The 26,567-nt window shown below is 42.3% G+C and overlaps 1 protein-coding gene across 6 annotated transcripts in view; it reads right to left on the reverse strand.

Moving 5' to 3' along the window:
- MYH10 (myosin heavy chain 10) overlaps positions 1-19,800 on the reverse strand; it is a 1,407,286-nt gene extending 1,387,486 nt beyond the window's left edge. For 4 of the 6 annotated variants that reach the window (XM_078654665.1, XM_078654664.1, XM_078654663.1 and 1 more), the window contains exons 1-2: positions 19,559-19,800; positions 2,453-2,828 (exon numbers count right to left, since the gene is read on the reverse strand). In XM_078654665.1, coding sequence (XP_078510791.1) covers positions 2,453-2,797 — 345 coding nt within the window. In that variant the 5' untranslated portion in view covers positions 2,798-2,828; positions 19,559-19,800. Of the gene's footprint in view, positions 1-2,452; positions 2,829-16,852; positions 17,015-19,558 lie in introns of those variants that run through there. The other 2 variants (XM_078654662.1, XM_078654661.1) reach the window with 2 other exon arrangements.
- Positions 19,801-26,567: the final 6,767 nt, after the last annotated feature.

The following is a 26,567-nucleotide window of genomic DNA, read 5'->3' on the forward strand; positions in this document are numbered from 1 at the left end:
TCTTCAAATCCCATGTATCTCATATTTCAGGGAAATAGGAGTAGGGTTTTAAGAACCTTGAGAGAGACCATAACAGGGAGCAACAAATGCTGCCTGAATGTGATGGGGTGACACTGGGGAAACTATCGCCCATTGTATAATTTCCACTGTCTTCTGCCTATATTACGCAGTCTACTGTTCAAAAATCCGAATACCTCATTACTCAACTATATGTTGGGCGGTGAGGGGAGTAACCTGGTAGACTATGATAAGCTTCAGCCACTTTTAGAGAGTGAAATTCTGGCATGGCCCAATTTGGCATTATATCCACTCACTGCACTGCTGCAGTAAGCAGGTGAATGCGGGATGAATGAAGCATTGCTGGAAAGCATCCCACAGACTAATGGGTTGCGGAATGTGCAACTTACAATGATGTTTTTCTATCAAGAGTATTGTCACTCTCCTGCCAAGAAGGTTAAGACAGCAGAATGTTTCTGGAGAACTGTTCATTGCCGAGTAAATAATAGAACCCTATATTCCCCGGCTCTGCAATGGAGTCATATAGTGGTCTTAAAAGTCATGCATTAAACTAATAATGCCACTTGAGAAGATGCAGAATTTTTTCAAAAGAAGTATCTTTAAGCTAGGGGTGCCATACACATGAGCGGAGGCAAGTAACCATTACAGATCTGGGATGACACATTTTGGATATAAAGTTGCAAGATGAGAATTCTACATCGGACCTAAAGGGAAGGAAAACAGGAAACTCACCGTTATATGCAGTGATAGAAAAGGTATGCAAGGACAAAGTATGCTATTTCTCTACAATACACTGCTGGTACCTCTGAAAAAGCCAGTAGAGGTCATTTAGACTAAATGGTCAGCGGCATAAGGATATTACAGTAGCTGAATGAGGAAGATTAGTAGCTTAAATCGGAAAGGTGTGCTATAATGCCAGTTTCAGGAACATCCAAAATATTGACCTGCACTATGAATGTTTGACACTTTAACCCTTTTGAAAAAAATAACTAATCTTGAAACAAGAAATGTTAATATGTTGCATCCTGAAGTATCCTTCATTTTAAATTCCTTTCCCTGGGGTGAATTCTGAGTAAAGGTATTTCTGTGATTAAGTTTTCATTATGAATAGCGGGCAGGGTTAGAGTTATTAATGCCCGGAATTAATTTGGCATACGGTTTAAGGATAGGGATGAGTTGCTTTATGAAAGGAAAGTTGAAACGTCTTTATAAATGAAGTTTTAATTTAAAATATATGCATGGTTTCCCTATAACAGTTTCGTTATAAAATTCATTTCTATACTTTACCCCCATTAAAGGACTCCAACACAACGGAATTTCACAGATGTTGATTTTTTTTTGGGGGTGGGGGCGGATTTTATATTTAAATATTAAGTCAGTGTGCATGTACAACTACTAGCCTCAAATGCTGTCATGGCTGCTCTATTGATACAAGCTTGCAGAAATATGCTTCTAAATAGCATTAATTACTTAAAATATTAATGAATACAACTGCTTGGAGAGGGTGACATTTAGATAGGAAGTAGCACAATTATTTACGCAGATCAATAGCTTCCAAGTGCCTGTAACAAGTGATTGATTTGATGAATGCTGGGAAACGTTAAATACATAGTTCAGATACTTTTGTCAAGAAGCTTTCAAATCAACATTAACCAGACAAACAAACTAAAGTAAGCAATGAGCTATACAAGTAAGCAGAAGGTATTTTGCGCATTCTGGTGCATTTTAAGGGCTGGATATACTCTTTCAATCCAGTTTAAAGTACATGATAGTCAAGCTCTTATCGGTGTTTTAGTTTTAAAAACATTTTCAGCAAAATACGACCATATGGTTTAACTAAATGGTTTTCCAGTCCTAATGAATCTCGAAAGACAAAGCGGAATAACCTAAACAAGCTGTCCAAGCGAAGGATCTTCAGACCAGGAAACAAATATAGTTCCTTACTAACTCGGAAGACAAAACTAGAACCATTCTATTTCCCAAAGAATAGCTATCTATGGCCAGTTGAGCTCACAAATACTCCTACCACCTTTGTAGAAATGCACTTACTGTAGGAAATAGTGCCTAGCCTTCTTTAGGATTTTTGTTTAAAATGTGTATGGTTTAGCATTCAAAAGTCCCATAGAACTCGTTCTGTAAAAACTAATTTTTAAACAAAATGTGAACTCCAGAGGTGGGGGGGTTCTGACTTCAAAAGTACTATTAAAGGAATCAGTCTGTCAATATAACGTATGTATAAACTACAGGCTAAGTCAATCAAGCACACCTCTTCATTAACGCAAATGCACATGCTTCTGAACCAAAAAAAAATAATACAAAAACAAACATATCTCTGTAGAGAACCCAATCTTAGTATCAAATCGAAATGTGGATACACATTGTACCACAATACATTACTCAGAAAAGCAAGCTTTAAAAACCAAACAATACTCACATAAATCAGACCAGAGTAGTATCGGTCTTTCAAGTTATGCAACACAGAGGCTTCATTCAAGCATGTCAATTCTGCCATATCTTCAACTTTGGAGAATTTTGGAGGGTTCATTTTCTGAATATCATCCTTATTGACCATTGCCTTCTTTCCATTCTCAGCTAATTCGACCACGACTTCTTCCCCTCGCTCCTCCTTGATGCTTGCAGCCTCAAAACCATGTCGTTCAGATGGGATCCACACCAGCTTCTTGGCCGTCCAGTCCGCTTGTGTGGCAGGGTTATATACTAAGTCACGATCCACAAATAGATACCGTTCTGGATCTTCTTGTCCGACCCGCTGTGCCATTGTTGCTGCAAATACCCACTAAAAAGAACACCTAGTAAGAAAATGTGAAAATACATTAGTTGGTAAAATGGCAAGTACCCTGTTACAAGACAAACTCACTGATATGGGGCATTTAGTGACCTATGTCGCTAAAACATGAAATGGTTCCTAAAACAAGGACCAGGATAAGATATCAAACGCGTTATCAGCTGCCATGACTAATTGTGGACAATAAACAACATCTAGAGTCACCATCACTTGACCTAACAACCATTCACTCAGTCTCCATTATGCAACACCATATCTCCCAGTGCTCACTGTACTTCCTACCTTCTCTCCAAAGGACTCCTTCCTTTCTTAGAACCCGATTCTCTCCTATCATCCCCTCTCCCCAAAACATAACACAATAGCATACTCTTGCTACATAGCTTTCTTATCAGAAAAAGGCTCAGACGCGATTTTGGTGTTACTTTGGTCCCCGCAATGGTATGGCAAACTTTGAGGTACAACACAGAAAACAGACACTACTGTACTGAAAAGGGAATCCTTATCTGCTAAGAATAAGAGTGGTCTTGGACATTAAGCCTTATTTTTCAAAAGAGCACTAATATTTCAGGCGGACCTGAAATGTAACGGATAAATCTGCTGTTGCAAAAAACATACTCTTCAGCTCTCAAAATCCAGCTGCCATGAATATCTGAGCCAGGTTTAGGCTATAAAAAGAACTATTACAAAATCCAAATTAAATGCTTACTATGATTAAGGAGAAGAAAAATGTAAATGGTGCAGTTTAAGTGGTCATGAACTAGCTATCAACTTTCTGGACAGTCTCTCAAAAAATATCGATATAAAACCATTATACAACAAAATGACCAAAATAAAAGTTTGGGGATGGGGCTCAACACGGGAGAGGGGCAGATGGGACAGGGCAAGCAAGCAACAATGCACAGCAGAAGGGACAATGATGGCCTGAAAACACATGCATGTTTGTGGACTGCTGCAAATAAAATGTAAAGAGTAGCTCCGAAAGAGGGAGTAGTGCAAGGCCATTAAGCAAGGAAGCAGTACTTGGGCAACGCTCAAGGGAAGGGAAGTAACTCTGAAAGACCAAAAAGTCTCAGGCCACTGGGCAAGGAATCAGTACTTGAGCCACGCTCAAGGGGAGGGGAAAAGCACACAAAGAGGAAATGAAGCTGGCATGCACTGAACAAAGAAGCGAGGAAATAAGAGTGACAATCAAGTTAACCAATGGTAAACAAAGGGCAGGCTCCAAGCCCCATGCAAGTAACCAAAATGATTTGCAAGCGACAGTTTACTACTTTATCGTTTAAGAGGTCTCCATGGAATGGACGTTTTCGCTAAAAGTATTGATGCAATGTGTTAGAGGCTTTGTTCTAAAACCAGAGATCCAGACCTTTCACAAACAGAAGTACTTCTAATGAGGTAGTTATGATAACAAAAATGTTGTTTATTTAAAAAGTGGACTAAAAGTTCTCTCTCAAATGCTGTGTTATTTGATCAAAGGAGGTTTCTTGATTAATCTTCAGCTGGACACGGCATAGTAGCAACCATACTCTGAGGAAGTAAAGTCATAAAACAAAGCATGTATGACTTCCATGCAATGCTGCCACTGTCCCTTTTTCAAACCAACTGTTTACAGTTCATGGCAAACATCCGAGCACCAACTCCTGCTAAGATGATAAAGATATAGGAGCAGATTGTCCTACAGGGTGCATCCAGCCCGCTACACTTAAACATCACTAATGTGGTTCAATGTTTGATTAAGAACATCTTGATAAAAGAATTCTGGTTAAAATGCAGCCCTGACTTTTTTTGGGCTTAACCACCTTTACCCAGAAACAACAAGCATTTACAATGCAACGGTCTCGCCTTTGCAAAAGTTAGAGCTATTGTCATTGTAAATGACAAAATTGTTATTTATGTGTTGGTTTTGAAAACAGATAAATAAATGGCATTGTCATTTACAATGCCAATAGCTTAATCTCTCGCAAATGCGATACCTATTGCATTTGCATCCCCACAGAGCCACACACACACAGACACACACACAGAGCCACACACACACACACACACAGAGCCACACACACACATAGAGCCACACACACAGAGCCACACACACACACACAGAGCCACACACACAGAGCCACACACACATAGAGCCACACACATACAGACACACACACACACAGACACAGAGAGCCACACACACACAGAGCCACACACACACACAGAACCACACACACACAGAGCCACACACACACATAGAGCCACACACACACACACAGAGCCACACACACAGAGCGCCACACACACACACAGCGCCACACATAGAGCCACACACAGCGCCACACACAGAGCCACACACACAGCGCCACACACACACAGCGCCCCACACCCACACACAGACACATACAGCGACACACACATACACAGCGACACACACACACAGCGACACATACACACACACACAGCGACACACACACACACACAGAGCGCTGGGTGTGAGGGTGAGGGGATGTGAGGGTGAGGGTGTGAGGGTGTGTGAGGGTGATGGGGTGTGAGGGTGGGTGAGGGGGTGTGAGGGTGAGGGGGTGAGGGTGTGTGAGGTTGAGCATCGCAACCCATTTTGTTTTCTATTGCTTATTTATATAATCCTTTGAAGAACCGCAAGCGTGACTCGGTAGAGATGGAAAAGAGGATTGTAGAGAGAAAGTAAAGGGAGGTGGTAGGATAGTGGAAATGTGTAGTATTCCACAAAACGTTACCACAGAAAAGGCTCATAAAGCGAACAGAGATGGAGTGCATTCTCATAAGCTGTCTTAGAGATCTGGCTGGTAGTCTCACTATGAGGTCTGGTAGCTGACAGACCTTCGTATTAGTATCATAGGGGTGTCAAAGCACAGACTACCATTCTTCTTCCTGGAGTGTCAGTGTCTGGCCTCACCATTGGTACAAGAGACCACCTGAACGGTAGACAGGCTGAATGGGTTACAACTCCTGGTCGATTTGCCACGGTATCAACCCCAATGCCTGCTGGCTTGCAGGTAACCTTTCCTGACCCTCGGTCAGCACTTTAGGCAGCACCAGAAGGGCCTCTATGTTTGAGTCTAACAACCGTGAAGAGAGCTATTTGTAGGACGTGGGTCTCCTGGAAGCGTCTCTTAGCAAGTATGTGTTCCCCAAGCACGACCCTATCCCAGAGATGCACAAACACGGCACCAAGTCAATGCCCCGGTCCACCCCCCAGTGTATACGCAGGCTCCTGCCCCCGTAAAGGGAGAGGCCCTCTCGCCGCTCTGCACGCTTCACCCTCTTGCACGCACTTATTTTCGTATTAAAAATGATCTATAAGGACCGAGCCATCTAAGTTTTCCTCTCTGCTCAGCGTACTCCCGCCCCCACCTCTGTGGAGGAGCCCTCCTCTCGGGCTCTCCTCCCCACTGCGGCCGCCTTGGTCTCTCGCCCCGCATGGAATCGCTTGTTTGCTAACCTTGGCCGCCACAGGCCCTCGTCTTTCCCCTGCCCCTCACCACGTACGGCCATCCCCTCCAGCCTCTCCGCTGCGCCCCTTTCTGTGCGGCTTGTGTTTCCCCCGGAAGCTGTCGGGGTGGCACCAGAGCAGAGAGTGAGCGCAGCCTCTTAGGGGCCGAGGACTACAAACCGGCAGAGACCCGAGCGGAGCAGCAAAAGGGGCGGTCGGGAGGGGTCCAGGGTGGGGGGTCTCAAGGCCCGGAGAGCGAGAGCAGGGACAGACAGACAGACACCAGAGGAGGGTTGCAGTGTTCCTAGGAGCTGGTGCTGATGAGAACCCAGACAGGATGTATCTTTTAAGGTGATCCTTTTTAAGGGGGGGGGCGAGGACTCCCTGGCCTCTTCGACCCCAGTGATTTTGCCCCCACAAGAGGAAGAAGAGGATGTACCCGTCCAGGAGGAAGGCAGCTCTGAATTACCAGGAGCCCGCGAGGTGAGTGGGTGCAGACACGGCGACGGGTAGAAGGGGAGTGCAGACACAGGGGCAGCAAAGGAGGGGAAGAATACCGTGGCCAGGAGACATTTGGAGGTAGAGGGAAAGATGCAAGTAATCAATTTACTATAAGCGCACACTGCATAACGGAATTGCTGTGGCGTAGATGGGGACAGAGTAGCATGGTCAAAAGAGACACATTAGCAAAAATCACGTTGTGTGCAGGGAATTCTAAGCCTGTGATTATTGTTGAAGGCGAAGCCACAGGGGCCACAATAAAACCAAGTTGGTTAAAAAACAAGAGCTCGCATGTCCTTTTCAGACTGGGGGGCGTGTTTTTTGACTTTCTTTCTCCGCTGCAAACAACAGTCAAAAACACGCCCCCAGTCTGAAAAGGACGGGCGAGCGCTTGTTTTTTAACCAACTTGTATTTTGCAGGTAGTCAGCAAGAGTATGGATATTTTCTATTATTAAGTGGAATGAGGCCACATTTTTTTAACTGTATTCAGGACACCATATTTATATTGAGTGATATCTGACAATGATAATGTGGTACCAGCCGCTTAGAATGCGGACTAAATGGGTGGAGGGGGGGGGGGGTCAGATTATTTCTGCACACAAAATGGGGGTGGGGGGGGAGAAAGAAATTCTGACGAATGTGCCAGGATATATACCCTTTCAGTGATATGACACACCAAAGTACCCGTCACAAAAAGTAAAAGAATACTAGTACTTCTTACTCAAGGGCATATTTCATTTGGAAATGTAAGAACAGAAACTGACTTCTTTACTGAAAAGGCCATCACTCACTTAAGTGAAATGCTTCAACATCGGGCCCTTCCTCAATGTGGTGGCACAGCTACATAGAGGGGGCTCCCAATAGGAGGATTGTAGAGGAGTGGACAGAATACCTTTCTGCTAAGCAAAGCCCTATGGGACCAGTGACTGTAAGTCTGATAATGAAAAGGAAGATGGAGTTGGAGCGGTTGGAGGGAGTGTGATGGGGACCTATGCAACCATTATCGCTTTCTATCAAATGATTGCAAACTATGTGCCTGGAGAACCGAGTCATGCAGGATTACAGTTTTTGCCAACATAATTTAGCTCACTCTTTCTGGCCCTAAAAGGTCCGACCATTTATCAGGTTTGGGTGTTCCCCGAACACCTTAACAGGATGCCTATCTCGGGCATATGTGAACCCAAATTCGGTCAGTCCTGAAAGAGCATATATCGCTACATCTTTCATATTTGGTGCAGGCTGAATTGGTCCTTTTGACTGGTCTAAGGCTAACTTGAGGCGTCCTCGCTCTGACACCTGATACTGCGTGGCCCTGTGGTTGGGCACACCAGTTTAAGAAGAATATTCACAGGTCCATCGCACAGCCTACAATCCACGGGAAGGTGAAATATGCCTTAAAAGGAAAAAAATGAACTGCACCTATCTGAACAATGCTAATTAGAGGGCTAAAGTAAGAACAACAAGGTTTATAAGAAGGCTCATTCTAACTATGCTTAAATCTGTGCACAACATATCTCTTCAGTGAGATCTACCAAGTTTAAACCAGAGTTTGTTTCATCAATTTCTCGTTTTGGTAGCGTTGCGATTATTTATTTATTTTTATTTCAAGTGAGAGTGACCTGTGATCGACGTGTTGTGGATGACCAGTGTTGCCCATTTTAGAACGTACTCTAAGGGGAATGTAACATCCTCCCTCCCAATTGTATTGTCTTGGAAGAATGTAGCATAAGGAGAAGCAAATGTACTTTAAAATACATATCCCAACCTAAACTTTCCAACAGACTTGTAGCCATGAAGGAGAGAGTGTTGTATTTTCACAGAAAGTGATTATATAGGGTATTGCCATGTAGACTTGAAGGACAATGGGGTGCTAGAAAGAGTGCTGGACATTCTTCATCCGGTTTTCAGCCAGGGGCGTAACACAGGCCTAAGCATCCCCTGCAGTGCGGGGGGGCCCTCAAGCTCAAGGGGGCCCCCTCAGCACTGCACTTCGGCCTGAGAGCTCCTAATAGAGTCCGGAGGGGGGCCCTCCACGTACCTGGCAGGGGGGCCCCCTCAATTATCGTTACGCCACTGTTTTCAGCTGATTCCTAAGTGTGCTAGACATACTTCATCCAGTTTTCAGCTGATTCCTAAGAGTGCTAGGCATGCTTCATCCAGTTTTCAGCTGATTCCTAAGAGTGCTGGACATACTTCATCCAGTTTTCAGCTGATTCCTAAGAGTGCTGGACATACTTCATCCAATTTTCAGCAGATTCCTTCAGGAATGGCATTTCTTCAGATTTAAGGCTGCACTTGCAAAACATTGGTGAGGAGTACCTCTGTAGTATCTTAATGCATCACTGGCGTCATTTGACTTCCAAGTTTCATCAGCACTATGTATTTATACAACACTAACCTAGCCAAAAAAGAAGCGGAGAGCTTTACAAGCCCAAAGGAATGCATACAGTGATAGAAGAGGTATCCAAATTATCTGTGCAATGTGATGTAGTGTTTTTTTAAAGAGCTGAGTCTTCAACTTTCCCCAAATGGAACAGTGTTGAGGTAGTCCTTTTGGGTTGTTGTTCCAAATCCCGGGAGCCTAGATAGAAAAGGCCTTCTGTCTTGTTTTTTTTTTAGTTTTCACCCTTCTTAGTCTCCAGCCTGATGGTCTGGCTGCCGGTGTGCCAAGAGCCACCAGACGCTGTGAGCTTGCCCGCAAGATAAGTGGGAATATTGATCATGAAGGGTTTGTAAGCGATGCAGCTAGTTTTGAAGAGGGCGCAGGCCGTCAAGAGGAGCGAATGAAGTTCCATCAGTTGGGGGGTGGGGACTGCATTGCTGATCTGGTCACATTTCTTCCGGGCCACAGTGAGATGTGTTGCATTGTGTGCAAGTGCAGAGGCTCGGGGCCATGGGCTAGGAAGTTACCACTATCCAATGTGAAAATACAAAGGTTTGAACTGCATTTCTCTAAGTTATTTTCTGTAAAATACAATTTCATTTTCTTTAGAAGAGAGAGCTGGTACCGGGCAGTCTTTGCTGTTTTTTTTTTTGATGGGGGGTAGATGAGTTTCTGGAGAGCAGTGTTGGTGTCCCAGGTGAATCTAAGTGACTTGCCATTCGATGAAAGTTGGAGCTGAAAGCCATCAAGGTTAATGACACAGAGCCAAGTTTGTACTACTTCTTGCTTGCTGTTCTTGGCCAAAAACAGGAGTTCTGGTTTGGTTGCTTTGAGCTTCAGATAGGAGCTGAACATCCAGGTCTCGATGAAGTGCAGGCTGTGTCTGAGGAATTAGATGTCTGGAGTACAGAAGAATTTCAGGCAGAGTTGTCTCACACTGGTATACTGGTGAATCTTGAAGCTGTTACCGATGAGTAGAATCCGAAGAGGCTCTATGAAGAGGCTGAAGATGACAGGAGACAGTATGGAAAACCTGAGGGTCTCCGCAGGTGATAGGATCTTTTGGGACCTAACAGTGCACTGGGCTAAAACACTTAGTTTGATCTGTTGGGACCTAACAGTGCACTGGGCTAAAACACTTAGTTTGATCTGTTGGGACCTAACAGTGCACTGGGCTAAAACACTTAGTTTGATCTTTATAAAAAGTTATACTTTTATTTTTTCATTAATATAGTAATGTTGCACCTCGGGGCGAATCAAAGCTATCAATGTTTCTTTAATGAGGGGGTATCAATGTGGTTTAGGATTGTTACCATTTAACACCAAAGTACATAATAAAGTAGGTGTGGTGACAACTGTAACAAACTAACGGAATGAACCAGTCAAATCTATAAAAGAAAAAATAGCTCAGAACTAAATTCCTCCCGCAGCAGAAATCAAGTTGTAGATGCTTTGAATTTCAGTAGGGCTGACTATAACTTGGTCAATAAAAAGAGTAGTGTTCAGTAAACGTGAAAGTGGTCTCTGGAAACAGGAAAGCCTTCAATTTGAATGCTGCACTATACGAATGATCCCCCATTGAGGAAAGATGTCTCCTAATGTAGCGCGAGGAGCTACAGGACAATAATTATTTGCCACCTCACAAAAAGTGCCACCCAGTGCAAACCACTTAATCTCCGTGAGCCAATGTTACTTATCAACAGGCTGAACCTTAAAAACTGGACATTTCTGTTTAACCTGAGTACACCTTCAAGTGATTACGTTTACACAGATGCCATGCAGCAAGTTTTCACATAATACACAACTATAACCTTTAAGCCAGCCTGGGCTGCAAATTGTCATGGCTTGCAAGAGTTTAACACTTGTTACACCATGATATATGGGAGCTATCTCCCAATGATAAAATTAACTAAAACATGCTCTACGGACCCATCAGCCCAAATAAAGTCATTTTTGTTACGTTTTATGAGAAACCCCAACACTGCTTAGATTCGTGCATTTGGGTATCTAAGAAACTATGCCATGACTCAATATGTATAATATTGTTTTTCTTTGACTGATCTCACCATTACTTATGTTATAAAGCGTTCCGATACCCTCGGGTCTGGCTAGCACTATATAAAACTCATAAATAAATAATATCTGGCTAGCTGTTATGTATACAACCATACACGCGCTCACACTCGTGCCTACATTCCAGTGTCGCGCACACATTGCACCATTCTAATGCCTGTTCACTGTGCGCGACCCACGCGTGTATGTATTTCCCTTTGAATTATTCACGTGATATGTTATGAATTAAATAAGTATGTCTCGCTACTGATTACTGTTTGTATTGAATATATTGGATGTATAAACTGTCACCGAGGTTCAGTTACTGTCAACGACTGGAGCCTCCGGATGTATGCGATGAGTGCTTCTTCATTTACGAATAAACTCAATTTAAATATAATAATTCTTGTGGATTAATACATAACAATTTGGCGACGAGGATGGGATATTTTAAACCCTTAAGAAGAAGCATTTCTGAGCAGTTTACGAGGTGTGTTATGTATACAACCATACACGCGCTCACACTCGTGCCTACATTCCAGTGTCGCGCACACATTGCACCATTCTAATGCCTGTTCACTGTGCGCGACCCGCGCGTGTATGTATTTCCCTTTGAATTATTCACGTGATATGTTATGAATTAAATAAGTATGTCTCGCTACTGATTACTGTTTGTATTGAATATATTGGATGTATAAACTGTCACCGAGGTTCAGTTACTGTCAACGACTGGAGCCTCCGGATGTATGCGAAGAGTGCTTCTTCATTTACGAATAAACTCAATTTAAATATAATAATTCTTGTGGATTAATACATAACACTAGCACTATATAAAACTCATTAATAAATTATATATATATATATATATATATATATATATATATATATATATATATATATATATATTCACTGAAAAAACCATAGGTTATAGACCATATATAGTTAGGAATTAGCATTTAAAAAACCTTATTTTACTCACACAAAACCATTGAAATTCCATATATAGTTAGTTGCACTAACTATATATCGCGCACCCGCAATCCACTGCTGATGATGTCACATATTACATCATTCATGACATGGTCAGTGACATCACTCATGACATCACTGATGACAACATCCAGTGATTATGTGTTTCTGTAAAGTTTAAATATGTTTTACATATTGAAGAATGAGTGGATGTATAAGTGTCTGAATGAAGGTTTTAGTAGGTGCGTGATTGACTGTATGAGTGAGTGATTAAATGCGTCTTACTGAATGCACGGGTTAGTGACTAAACTGTCTGAAAGTGTCCATCAGTATGTCTGTTGTTGTGCAAGCTGCTGCATGTGTTGATCAGTAGCTATATAAGTAGCTATATGGGTTATTGATTGGTTGCACAAGTATTTGTATGGGAGACTGAGTGTGTGTATGGCTGGCTGGGAGGTGTGTGACTCTGTGCAGATCAATGTGTACTTGTATCAGTGATTCTATAAGAGAGTAACTATGTGTTAGTATATGTTTCAAAAATGTAAGGTGTTCTGTGTTTAACTGTATAGATGAGAAAATGGAAGTGTGATTGATTCTTTTCAGGACTGACTAGGTGTGTGAGTAACTCCATGGATGAGTGGCAGAGTGTGAGTGTCTGTATAGGTGTATGAGTGCATATGATAGTGTTGTAAAGATGAGTGATTGTATGTATGAATGATTGTATGAGTGAATGTGTGTGTAGACATAGGAATCAGTGAGTGCGTATGTAGTAACTAGTATTGGTGTGTCAATGGTTTCAAAAATTATACTCTCTATTTAACACTGGGTGTAATAGAGGTTATATTACAGTGTGAGGAGATGCATTGTATTATCACATGAATGATATCATCAGTGATGTGATCATTGATGTCAAGTGAGATGTCATCAGTGATGTCATTTGAGATGTCATCAGTGATGTCATCAGTGATGTCACTGACCATGTCATGAATGATGTAATATGTGACATCATCAGCAGTGGATTGCGGGTGCGCGATATATAGTTAGTGCAACTAACTATATATGGAATTTCAATGGTTTTGCGTGAGTAAAATAAGGTTTTTTAAATGCTAATTCCTAACTATATATGGTCTATAACCTATGGTTTTTTCAGTGAATTTTCAAGGTTTTGTAAATGCTAATTCCTAACTATATATGGTCTATAACCTATGGTTTTTTCAGTGTATATATATATATATATATATATATATATATATATATATATATATATATATATATATATATATTACCTACCAATTGATACCATTGGTGAAAACCTTTATGCATTTGCCCAAACCTGACCTGTTAATTGTGCACTGTGGAGGTAATGACTTGGGCACTTTGACTGGGGTAGGTCTGGAAATGCTTTTAAAGGACACCTTTGAGCAATTGATGGCACTTTTTCCTCAGACTGCCTTGGTATATTCAAATATATGCCAAAGACAGAAATGGAGGTGGTCCAACCAATTTTGTCCACAAATTGAGAAATCGAGGAAGCATGTAAACAAATCTGTTTCAGCTTACATGAGAGACCATGGAATGGGCTCCCTGTACAACAATAACTTGCGTTACTACATGCAAGATATCTACAGAGGAGATGGAGTTCACTTCTCAGATGAGGGCAACAGAATTTTCACTCTGAATTTAAGAATGTGCATTGGTACCTACTTATAAGTACCTAAATGTACCATAAACCCAAAAGCTCTTCTCAGAGCTACCCTACATCTGATCACTCACAATTATTATTTAACTCTAACATTTTTCACTAATTTTCAACAAAATACGCTACCGGGGCCGCTACCCGGTACGCGTACCGGGAGCTAACCTCGCGAAATTTTTTTTAAAAATGTTTTTTTTTCGCACATATAAGCCTCCTCAGCCACCCTCAGAAAACCTAGGGGGTCAAGATAACTCTACCGTGCCCCCTTCTACCCATTCTGAACATTATTTGCCCTCCATCTTGTATCTTAATTCGACCGAAACACAAAATGGTGGACTCCTGGAACGCTTAAGGTCCGCGAACCGGGGCGCTCAACGGTTCGCGTACCGGGTCGCTCCCTGGGAAGCGCACCATCAAAAAAGGTGGGAAAGTAGTTCACACAAAAGCCACTTGAGATAATTTCACCAAATATAGATTAGCTCATACTACATACCAATCCCTACCATTTTCACAAATTTGATTGGAATTCCATTTAGCCATTTAGCCTGTAGACCTCTCTAAATACCGTGAGGTAAATTACTTCACAAAACACATCTGAAGTGTTGGAATTCACAACCAATTAAAATGTTACTTTCATTTTCTACTTTTTTTTACCTGACATTTGATTGGTTATGTACCCGAATATATATAAAGGAAGAGAAGGAAACACAGCCATTTTGACTACTACTTCCTGGTGTACATTTCAATAGGATTTTCATTAATAACTTCAACTTATTTTTAAAGGTAAGTTGTTATTTTTAAAACTGAAGTATATTGTGCACTTTAAGTTAATATGGCAAACTTTTTCTGTTAGTTATATACTATCCCTCTGTAGTACTTATAAATTTAGATACAATCACTCTGATACTATACACTGCCCAAAGATAAATTCACTGTTAAAAACTGCCTATCTAAAATTAATCCCAACATTGCCCTACCTCTACTAATATATATTTTTTTTATGCAAATTTCAGGGAAAATGGAAAGCGAACAAAAAATTTCATTTGAAATTGTCCTTCCAGAGTCCAACACAGAAATCATTGATCCAAATGAGATTGAATTTATGGATGAAACTTGGGACCAAGAACTACTGCAATGTGTACAAGCAGTAGATAACCTCCTTGCAAATGAGGACATTTTACAACCTCAGAGACTACAAAGTATATTCCATGATAATTTTGAAATTTCTGACAATGAAATGTTAGAAAGTTTAATAAATTATGAAACACAATAAAAAATGCTTAAAAAATAAAAAAAATAAAAATAATCAACAAAAACAACAATCAATTAACATACAGCATTTGAAAAGTCTATCATTCATTTTTCATTGCAGTACGCTGCCCAGAACGCTTCCCGGTTCGCGTACCGGGCGCTACCCACGCAAAAAAACAAAAAAAAAATTTTATTTTTTTTTTGCCCCGCGGGGCCCTTTTAAAGCCTCCACATTAAACCTAAGGGGTCAGGGAGGATCTACTATGCCCCCTTATGGTTATTTCCCCTTTTGTTTTGGCCTCCTCTTGTCTCTCAATCCTACCGAGAGACAAGATGGCGGCCGCTCCGGACTGTTTGGAATGTTTACAGACGCCGGAGAGCCAATCAGCTTCGCTACGCGAAGTTTTGGTACGCTCCCCGGTCCGCGAACCGGGAGCTGCCCAGTCCGCTGTTACAGATATATATCTTTTTTTAAATGTTAATTTCTCAAAATCCACTGGAGCACATATATTGAGACCTACAAAAGGCACATCGGGCTACCAGTCTCTACAATTTTGCCAAGTTTCGTGCAAATCCATTCAGCCGTTCGGGCTAAAAGTGCGACAGACCGCCCTATGGAAAACTCAATGTTAAAAACACGTTTTGAGACCCCCCTTTTTTCTCGGCCCCCCCTGAACGAACCCCCCCCAAATTTCCAGGGGCTGCTCAGAAACAAAATGTTCCATTTTCCAGAAAATTTCAGCCAATTCCGTCCACAAACGCCAAAGTTATTAGACATAGAATTTTCAAAAAACCCATAGGGAAAAAATCCTAACTATATATACCTACTGGCGACCGCCAGTAGGTAATATATATATATATATATATATATGTGTGTGTTGTCAACAGACTAACTCGAAGTACTCCCAGACCGATCTAGTTTGCATGGTTAATTGGAATAGGCCATAAATCAGTAATGTAGACCAATGTAAGAAGTTAAGACCGAAGCCTACATTGAGCTGCACATGATGACTAATGGGGAAAATGTCCTGTCATTTAGAATGTGGCATTCATTTCCATCACACGCCTTAAATTAACGATGGGAAAACCACAAGTGCTTTTAGGTTGAACTAATCGATAAGGAAATGGCCTGCTGATATGACATACAAGTACAACGTTACTGACATGAAAAAGCTATGAATTAGATTAGCCTAATCAGTATATAAAACGGATGTGACACACGGGCAAAACAATTCCACTCATCTCAGCTACGTGGGAACGGCGCAGCTGTCATCGTACTTCTCGCGCATTGCTGGGTTTCCCCGAGTTTATCTGATCACTGTTCCATCACAGCCCACAAAACGTTCACCCGCCAAAGAAGTATTTTTTTTTCCAGTTACAATCATGACACGTCTTTTTTTCTGCTTAACTAAATCACGAAAGTCACGGCAAAAAAAGTAAATGTACACGTTAACCAGACGTTCGCCATGCACGGGTAATATATTAGACATTATCCTGAAATCTTCACCATGATGCTGAGCTAGAGCCAGACAGCAAGAAAAAAAGAAATACATCCAGAATCTAGACACCCACGCAACAAGCGAGGTGTGCAGTGTATTAAGACAAAGGATGCCTTTTCAATCAATCCAGCGAAGCATGAACCTAGAGTGTCCCCACAGCCCAGTTAAGCAGCGCCAAAGAAGCGCTGAGGTCGCCGCGTGATTCCCGGCCAGTCACATTACCGAGGGCGGAGGCTGGAGGCGGCAGGGCGGGCTCCTGTGGCCGTCAGCCGGGTGTCCTGCTCCTTTTATTCAGAAATGTCCCAACAGCTGGAGGATCCGACGTGCCTGAAGCGGGGATGCTGCCTGTGAGCAGACCTTCAGTAGAGCAGGCTCTTTTGTTTCACCCGGGGAGGGAAAGGAGAAAGTGTTGCAGAGAGGGGGCCCCGCCCACCGAGACACAGATACCAGAGGGGGGAATTCAGAGGAGGGAATGGGGCGCGTTTGCCGCCCACCCAGACACAAATACCATAGAGGAGGGAGTGGAGGAAGCACGTTTGCCAGCCCCTCCCCTGCCATTTTGGAGCTCTGGACAGGCGTGCAACTTCACACCACCCACCGAATCGCGGGATTAGACTCCTACTTCGTGGCCAGGCTCACGGAACAGAAGCTAGACCCGTCCAGCCGTCTCCTCTCCTAGCCTCTACCCTTACGTACGAGATGACTCCCTCAATCTTGATTTCTCTGCTATTTCTGGTGCCAGAAAGCTCAACGCATGAAGCTTGTACAACCCATTCTCTACCAAGAATTACTTTTCATGGTAGACCGAGTAATAATGATATTCTGACTTAGCCCATCTTCCATCCATGTCCAGGCTCTTTGAGCCCTTGTGCTAAAACGCTAGACGACTTTTAGCCATCCTTCTTTGGGCTGTCGCCAACATATCAACAGCCTTTCGAAAATGTGGTTTCAAACGCAGGGGGAACTTCCTTGAACTGGACACAAATAGCAGGCTCCACTCCACACAGATAATTCAGAAGTAGCTCTCGCTGTGCATGGCTCCCAAAGCTACATAAAATGCTTCCTGGCATACCCCCACGCCCAAATCTGCACACAAATACTCCCAGGCCGATCTGCAAAATATGCCCACACAACACTCCAGACCACAAAAGTTGCAAACACATGCTCCAGGACCTGGACTTTAAAGCTACATCTAGGCCCCAAGCAGCTATAATATGATGCTCAGACATTATGAATGTATTTTATACGGTTGGGATTTAGAATGTTAGAAATAAAGCTGTAGGCCTGAAGGAACTTCATTTTATTACAGCAGCACACAAAAAACGGGCTCACATTTTACACACAAATGCTCAAGGCCCCAAACGCTGCACACTAAAACGCCGTGATTTGGCCCCTAAAACTAACATACAAATACTACTGCTGTAGCCTCGTGAGCTGCATACAGAACCAAAGGACTGTGTTCCTTAACTTTGAGAAAAATACTCTAGGTTATAGCCCTCACACCTGCCCACAAATACTTCAAGATTTGACCCAAGTTATCTACACAAACTCTCCAATACCTGCACGCCAGAGAAGCACACAATTACTCCAAGCTGCACAAATATGCTCCAGATGTAACCCTTAGAGATGCACACCATTTCTTCAGCGCCTTGCTCCCCCAACTGTACGCATATTTCAGGTATTCCCCAAAGCTGCATGCCCCAAAAAGACGGATAACCAATATGGTGCTATACTACTTTATAACCACACACACTTTTACCCAAAATTAGATCATTGTAACCAGTATTCCCGGGTACGATAGCGCCATCCTAAGCCACCCCCAACTGAGCCTCTTATTTAGGACTATTGTGCACCATGTTAATATTTCACAAACTGCACTCCATACTGATATTGAGTCCATAAGTAGTTTTCCCTCTCGATGGTATATTCGCTCCAAGATGATAGATACAATGGCTACTAGAAACTACGCCCGCCAAACTTCACTTCGAACAAACACCCATGTTAGTGCAAAATATGGGCCAGTCTGCTTGACGTGGACATCGGTCTCAACAAAAGTGGTATTACTCACGCCCTCCTGCGAGAGAAAATTCCAATAACTGTTAGCGCTCAATTTTTTATTTATTTATGTTATGCGTTTTTATATAGCGCGGACTTTACCCGAAGGTGCCTACATATGTTGGAAAACATACAAGACACTGGAGAGTTTGACTGTTGAGACTGGTAGTTAAGGGTCTGAGGAATTGTACCAAAAATAAGAAAAAAACGTGTTATCCATACCAGAAGGATATACTGGAGATAAACCATGCATAAAGCAAGCACTCCCACGTAACAGGGTGCAGTAGCGCACAAGACTGTAGGGTAGGCAGAATTGGGGATGCGGTGCCAACATGGGAAAAGGGGATACGAGGCCCATCAAGTGAATGGACAGCGCACTAGGTGGTAGACACCAGAAACCCGTGCAATGGGAGTGACTGGAGGACAACTGAGCACAGTCACAATGAAGGTAACGGGACTCAAGGGCACAACAGGTCGTGAGGGCCCAGAGAAAGCAGGGACTAGGAGCACAATTGGACTTGAAAGGGCACCAGCCTTCTGGGCAGGAAGTAACCAGAAAAGAATATAGTACTGCAAAACAGAGATGAGTGTAGAGCACCGGGCACAACAGCATGGGGGAAGCAGCAACTGGACACATAGGGACAAAGACTAAGGGCAGCCAGGTTCACAAATCATGGGGCTTGGCTTGGCGGGGCCGAGGAGCTTAGAATACAACCCCGCAGAGAACCACCCCACATATCACTGCACCCGCAGTGTTATCTCTCAGTCGGAGAGGGAGGCCGCGGCTTCCCGTTTCCAGGGACTGTGCGTGGGACTCGCTGGGGACGCCTGGTCCTCCCTCAATGACAGAAGAGCTTCTGGCACATTATGTACCTGATGCGCGCCCCGCCTTCCGTCTGCTGGCGAGCTCCTCCTGACTCTTCACCGGGTGGCTTCTGCCTATCCGTCCAGAGAACGGCGTCCGAGCCCGAGGCAGCCGCAAGACCCCTGAGATCAGGACCAGAGATGGCGAGCAGGCTGACTTCCGTCGACGAGCGCCACCCGGTCTGTACGCAGTGTCACCACCGCGTCGCTTCCTGTGCCCCCCTCCTAGCGCTTAAGTGGGATGAAAAGGTGGGGGACTACAAGGGGGTGTGGCCATGGAACGTAACTAAGAATCCTAGAAAAAGGGGTGGGCCATGTAACTAAGGGCGGGGCCTAATACACGTGGACCGCGCGCTATACCGGAGGAAATCTTAAATTGACATTTTGTTTATCAAATCAATAATTAAAATGGACAAGCAGCAAGCTATTTGTTAAATGGTTAACACGGGACTATTTTTCGGTGCCAATACCAATAACAATTCTTGCAAGTTTTTTTTTTTTGGGGGGGGGGGGGCAAACGCTGGCGTTTTAAACATTGATCCGGTGGAAGAGGCAACACAGTAACGGGAACGAACAGCTGAGTCAGCGCCAATCTACTGGTCTGGCGTGGCTCTCTACAGACGTGGAGGAGCCAATCCATGAAAATATTTGGCTTGCAAATCGTGCAACACACAGCACCCAAAATATCTAACAGTCTTCAGAATTAAAACCTGTTTAACATGCAAAGCTTTTCACCATGGTACCGTACATCAGATTATATCCTTAAATTACATATAATTGAGTTGAAGGGTATTTATTAAAAGTGTAAGTTTTTACACATGAATTCCGAAACATTTGTGCCACCTAAAACGGTAGCACAATAATACTTCATGCTGTCAGATAAGATCATACACATATATGCCAACATTTTACAAGCACAAAGTGGGAGATATCTAAAAAGATTCTGGAGAATGTATTTCCCCCATTGATTTTCTGTTGAAGCAAAGGCAATTTCAGGCAAGAGACAGCCAAAAGAAAGCATTTTTTTGCTTAAAAAATCGGCAGTTTCCTGCCTTAATTAGGTCCAAAGATCTTCAGTTAGTTGTATTACAAAATGGCATGTCAAAATGTGTGAATGGTGTTAGACCTATAAGCCTTAGGAAAGTCTTCCCCCAAAGTCTTTGCCTGCCTTCTAAGTTAAGCCTGCCTGCTCCGTGTCAAACTGCCAGGGGATGAGCACAGGATAATTTGGGATTGCGCTGTGACTTAACTTGACTAGGACTGTGGTCCCTACTTGGACAGGGTGCATACCTCTACCAACTAGAGACCCGATTTCTAACAAATGGCATAAAGTACCAACAGGGATAATCAGAGGATGCAACATAGCAAAAATGATAATGCTACTGACATTTTCATATCTCAGTATGAATTCTTTTGTTGGTTCTCAATGTGTTGTTTGGAAAAATTGACTCTGAAATTGGGAGCTTTGTTTGAAGATACTGAAAGCGGAGGAAAGCATTGAGATACCTAGAGATACATAAGAAAAGAGGAGGGTTGGATCCTCCTAATTTTAAACTCTATTGTGTTTCAATGGGGTCAAGAATTACTGTATTGCTTAATATCAATAAGTCAAACAGCAACCACCCTGAAATGGTTAATTGACTGAACCTTCGATATATCTGCTCTCAATGGGAGGTGATGCAGCTGGCAGACTACAGTGATTCCCGGATAACAGCTACTTTAACAAGTTCAGATTTAGCAGAATAAGCTTCCAAAGATGACATGAATGGCACTGTTGTCTTAAAATATTTAAGTTGAACTTTCATATGCCAGTATGAAACTTTCAATCAATACCCAAAATTGTTTGGGACTCATGGGTCAAAACCTGGAAACCAGTCACAATGTATCAAATTTGCTAAATATCTGCCTGTTTTTCAGTTAGAAAAAAAATATGTGATTCCTAGTGTAGTTTTTGAATTTCTACCATTCCAAGATTTCCTATAAAAAATGGACACTACAGTATTAAGGCATGATAAGCACCACATCATATTTATCCTTCAGGGTCCCTCCAATAATGTTGCAATTTGAGTATTTTATAATACATTTCAGCAGTGCACACAGGATGATATAAATGGCAAAATACAGTATTGATCTGGCAAAAATGATAACTCGATATCGAATATAAATCTTTAACAAAATATAAAATGGGACAAACTCTATGATGTTGGCTAGTCAGAAAGTTCAACAGTTTAAAAATGTTTGAGTCTGTATTGTACGCAAGGAGACTATATCAATTGGAATGTTGTCAAGATTTGTGCTATATTGGTACTGCATGCCGCAGCTATGATAATTATGCTGTTATAAGTGACCCAGAGTTGTGGGAACACAATTGTGAATGTCTTAGTATTTTCATTATTATAAATTTCAATAAAATGTGTTGTTAAAAAATGATTTGTGCTGTAATTGGTGTAGGAGAGAAGATGCTGAGAGAATTCGTATGTTTCCCACATACCCTAAATGAAGAGATCTTTGGCTTCAAATTGGTGATACATTACAAACTATAACACCAGAAAAGTTGATATTTCACCAAAGGCAAATATAATATACAAAGATAAAGGAATACTATTTATCTGTGCACAATTTGTGTTTATAGAAATTATATTAACATGCTAATTACAGTCAAAGATTGACTGAGACATGACATGATAGGGGCTGAGTATGCTGATGGATTACTAATGGTTCAAAGCTGTATTGTATAAGGTGAAGGGTAGGAGGGTACAGGGCAAATATATGTCAGTCTGAATGGCTTAAAAGGAATATGCAGTATTGAGGTGAGGGCTTCTTGTATGTGTTCTTCATGATCCATCATGAAATCTTTTGTAAAGGATTATGGTTACACATGTATGTACCAAGTAATATTTATGCATCAGCTAGAGTTTTGTATCTCTTTGTACTATTTTGCCTATAAAAAAGTGAGGAAACTGGAGTGCATGTGTCAGAAACATCTAAGTAAGACTCGCAATGTAAAACTGAAGAATATTAGGGGAATGTAATAACAGGCTATTCTGGCTTCTAAAAAAGAATGTTTTGCAGAGCAGTACAGGCAAGCTTCTAATTGCACATGGGCTCTTTTCATGGGTGTGAAGGAAACATCAAGTCCCAAATCCCTAACTATGTTTACTGAACCTCTAACTAACTGGTTTAACATAGTGGTGGAGCACGTCCAGGACTAAACAGACAAATTTGAGACAGGATTACGGCCTCCTGTTAAACAGTTCCTATGAATTAAGTAGGACTGTGTATCTGGACAACATAAATGTAGGAATATGGAAACTCAGTGCAAACATATCACCAGAAAATGTTGGTCCAATTCCCAGCTAGCTCTCAGCGCCCAATCTGAACCCCTAACCATACCAGGGTACCAGATGATATCAGCAACTTCAAACATGACCACTCTAATGCCCAAAGGAAATTGTGGAAACAAATCTACCCTTTCATTGTTACTTTTGCAAGCCCATGGTAAACACTAGCAAGTTACAAATATGGCTTTTCGAATATTTATTGAAACAATCATATTCTGGTATAGAAAGAGTGAGCTGCAATTATTAGGCAGATGAAACGCATAGTAACCAGAATTACATGAATAGTGAAGAAGATAAACAGTTCAACCATTATAACGCTATTATATGATTATACTACTCTCTAATACTTCCTCTACAATCAAGAGCATTGGAGGAGTACCCTCTGCCAAATCCATTGGGGCAGACTAATGCCACGTACCTGGGTATGATGTGCCAGGAATCAGATCTGTTGTAGAGCAGGCTACCGTCCTTTTTAGGATAAAGGTTATAGTCAGCAGGGATGCATCTCAGTCATAGTGCACCACGTTCCAGGGCAATTCCAGCAAAAGTGCTCCTTTTCCGAATGTAATAAAGAGGCTGTTTATACAATAAAAGCACAATTCCAATTGTACTGTGTCAAAGGTGCAGAGCTGATGCGATTGTTCGTATGGAGCCTGAGAGCTGTCTACAACCATGCAACCAAATACAAGGGCATTGCGTTCTATGTGCCTAGCTTTGGACAGAGTGTACAAACAACATAATAATAGTACTAAGAAATGAACTGCACGTGTAATAGCTTCTCAGTACATTATTGTGTACGTGTAAAAATATGTAAAAACTCAACATTAGAAAATATGTCAAGGTAAACATGATACGAAAATGGAGACTCGGAATGGACCCTGATGTACTTTACAACACTCCGAAGTAAGTCTGGAGGCTATCACAAGAGACGCATAGGGTCTGTACAGTCTATCTGGCATCCATTGCGAAAGTGTACCACAGTGGTATGTAATGTGCCTCCCACAATGTCAAATAAATCAATCAGTATAGGCAGGTACATTTTGTGTTGAACTCCATGTTCCATAATTTTAAGGACATTTGTGAAGAAAGTTACATTTTTTAATTTCTTCTACTGTGCAGAAGAATTGAAATTTGAAGTGACATTTTGCGTTTCTTGCCCAGATAGCACCATTCTTTTGTTTATCCACATATTGCAGCACCATTAAGTAGAAAACGACATTTTGTGTTACTCTACAACTAGGAAAAAATTGAGGTAGGGGGCAGCATTTTGTATTTCTTGAACTCTTTGGTAGCAATTTAGGAAGGATGAGGACATTTTGTCTTTCTCATTTATTTAGGAAGACTTTAGGAGAGGAAAAGACTTCAGTGTGATAATAAAGTTCCAACTAGAGATTTAAAGAGATACTAATAAATACTAAACATTTATTTTGACCAAATGGATGCATAGCAAAGCCATTACAAAACAGAAAAAAATACATTTTAGTTGAAGGAGTGGGCTCTAGATTAATCTCCTAGAACCTAGATCATGCCCCGTCGACTTGAGAATAGAACAACGTTTCCATAGTTAGCACTAACAGGAGACTGGCACATAATAGTTGTGCTGAACTATTCTGTTTTTCCTGATTATTGTAGATTCATGTTGGTGCACAGCTGCGTTAGACCAGTAAGCTGCCCATTCAATACCAAGGTGAGAGTGCTTGTGAAATCCATGATCTTCAAGTTCTGAAACATAAACTAGAATATGAAGCTGATTGGGGGTTGGGAGTACACTGCTTCACATCCCAGCACAGTTCGCCCCTTTGCATTAGGTTAAATGCAGTACACAAGTCGCACTTACATCAAAATTAACTCTAGTTTTTCACAAAAGTTGATGCAGATAGTGCTGTATATCTCTAGGCACATACATGTGTTTCTGGATTACATTTTTAATCAGAAGAGAGCAGCGGAATTTCAGCTGGGGTTGCCGGCAATCCTTCCATAGTCTTCACAGGTTACAGTACCACTGACACACATCAGATTGCTGGCTCAAGGGAGCATATTAAACATAAGGGAAGGGGGGTTGGTGGTACACTACCTCACATCCCAGCATATTTCGCCCCTTTGCACTATGGTAAATGCGGTACACAATTTGCGCTTACTTAAAAAATAACTGTCGTTTTTCACCAAAGTTGATGCATAGTGCTCTATATCTCTAGACACATACATGTGTTTCTTGATTTCTCTACTACTTCTGCTCTCTAGTGATAAAAGGCTAAACCCAGAAAATCGTGTCTAGAGATAACAGCACTACCTTCACCATCTTTGGTGAAAAACTACAGCAACTTTGAAGTAAGCGTACTGCATTGACCAGAATGCAATATGTGAACTGTGCTGGGATGAGAGGCAGTGTGCTCCCTCCCTCTGGTGTTTAAAAGGCTCCCTGAGCCAACGTGCTGATGAGCTCACCTGGGATGCACCTGTGCCGGTGGAGTGGTATTGAGAGCTATGAAGAATTGGGAAGCATTTCAGCAACCCCAGAGGACTTTTCTCCGCTCTTTAGTATTTCCGCTCTCTACTGATGAAGAGGTAAACCCAGAAACACGTGTCTAGAGATAACCGCACTACCTGCACCAACTTTGGTGACAAACAACAGAAACTTTGAAGTAAGCATACTGCATTTATCAGAATGCAATGGGGTGAACAGTACTGGGTTGAAAGGGGGTGTGCTCCCGCCCCCTTGTGTTTAAAACATGCTCACCTGGGATGCACCTGTATGCTTGAGGAGTGGAACTGTGACGACTTGGGCAGCATTTCAGCACCCCAGAAGATATTTCTCTACTCTCTACTACTTCTGCTCTCTACCGATGAAGGGCTAAACCCAGAAACACGAGTCCAGAGATAACAGCACTACCTGCACCAACTTTGGTAACAAACAACAGCAACTTAGAAGTAAGCATACTGCATTTACCAGAATGCAATGGGGTGAGCAGTACTGGGTTGAAAGGTGGCGTACTACCTCCCCCTGGTGTTTAAAACAAGCTCACCTGGGATGCACCTGTATGCTTGTGGAGTGGAACTGTGACGACTTGGGCAGCATTTCAGCACCCCCAGAAGACATTTCTCTGCTCTCTACTACTTCTGCTCTCTGCTGATGAAGGGCTAACCCCAGAAACACATGTCTAGAGATAACAGCACTACCTGCACCAACTTTGGTGACAACCGACAGCAACTTTGAAGTAAGCATACTGCATTTACCAGAATGCAATGGGGTGAGCACTACTGGGTTGAAAGGCGGTGTGCTCCCTCCCCCTTGTGTTTAAAACATGCTCACCTGGGAAGCACCTGTATGCTTGTGGAGTGGAACAGTGACGACTTGGGCAGCATTTCAGCACCCCCAGAAGACATTTCTCTGCTCTCTACTGATTAAGGGCTAAACCCAAAAACACGTGTCCAGAGATAACAGCACTAGCTGCAACAACTTTGGTGAAAAACAACAGCAACTTTGAAGTAAGCGTACTGCATTTACCAGGCTGCAATGGGGTGAACTGTTCTGGTATGAGAGCTGGTGTGCCCCCTCCCCACCTGTGTTTAGGATGTGAGTCTGGTTTGTTCACAAGAACCTTAACAGATCATGCTATACTTCACAATTTACAGCAATGAAGGAGCTGCCTGCATTTTGTTCAGCCTACTCTGCACTA

Source organism: Lissotriton helveticus, chromosome 7 (genome assembly GCF_964261635.1).
Source record: "Lissotriton helveticus chromosome 7, aLisHel1.1, whole genome shotgun sequence".
NCBI lineage: Eukaryota > Metazoa > Chordata > Amphibia > Caudata > Salamandridae > Lissotriton > Lissotriton helveticus.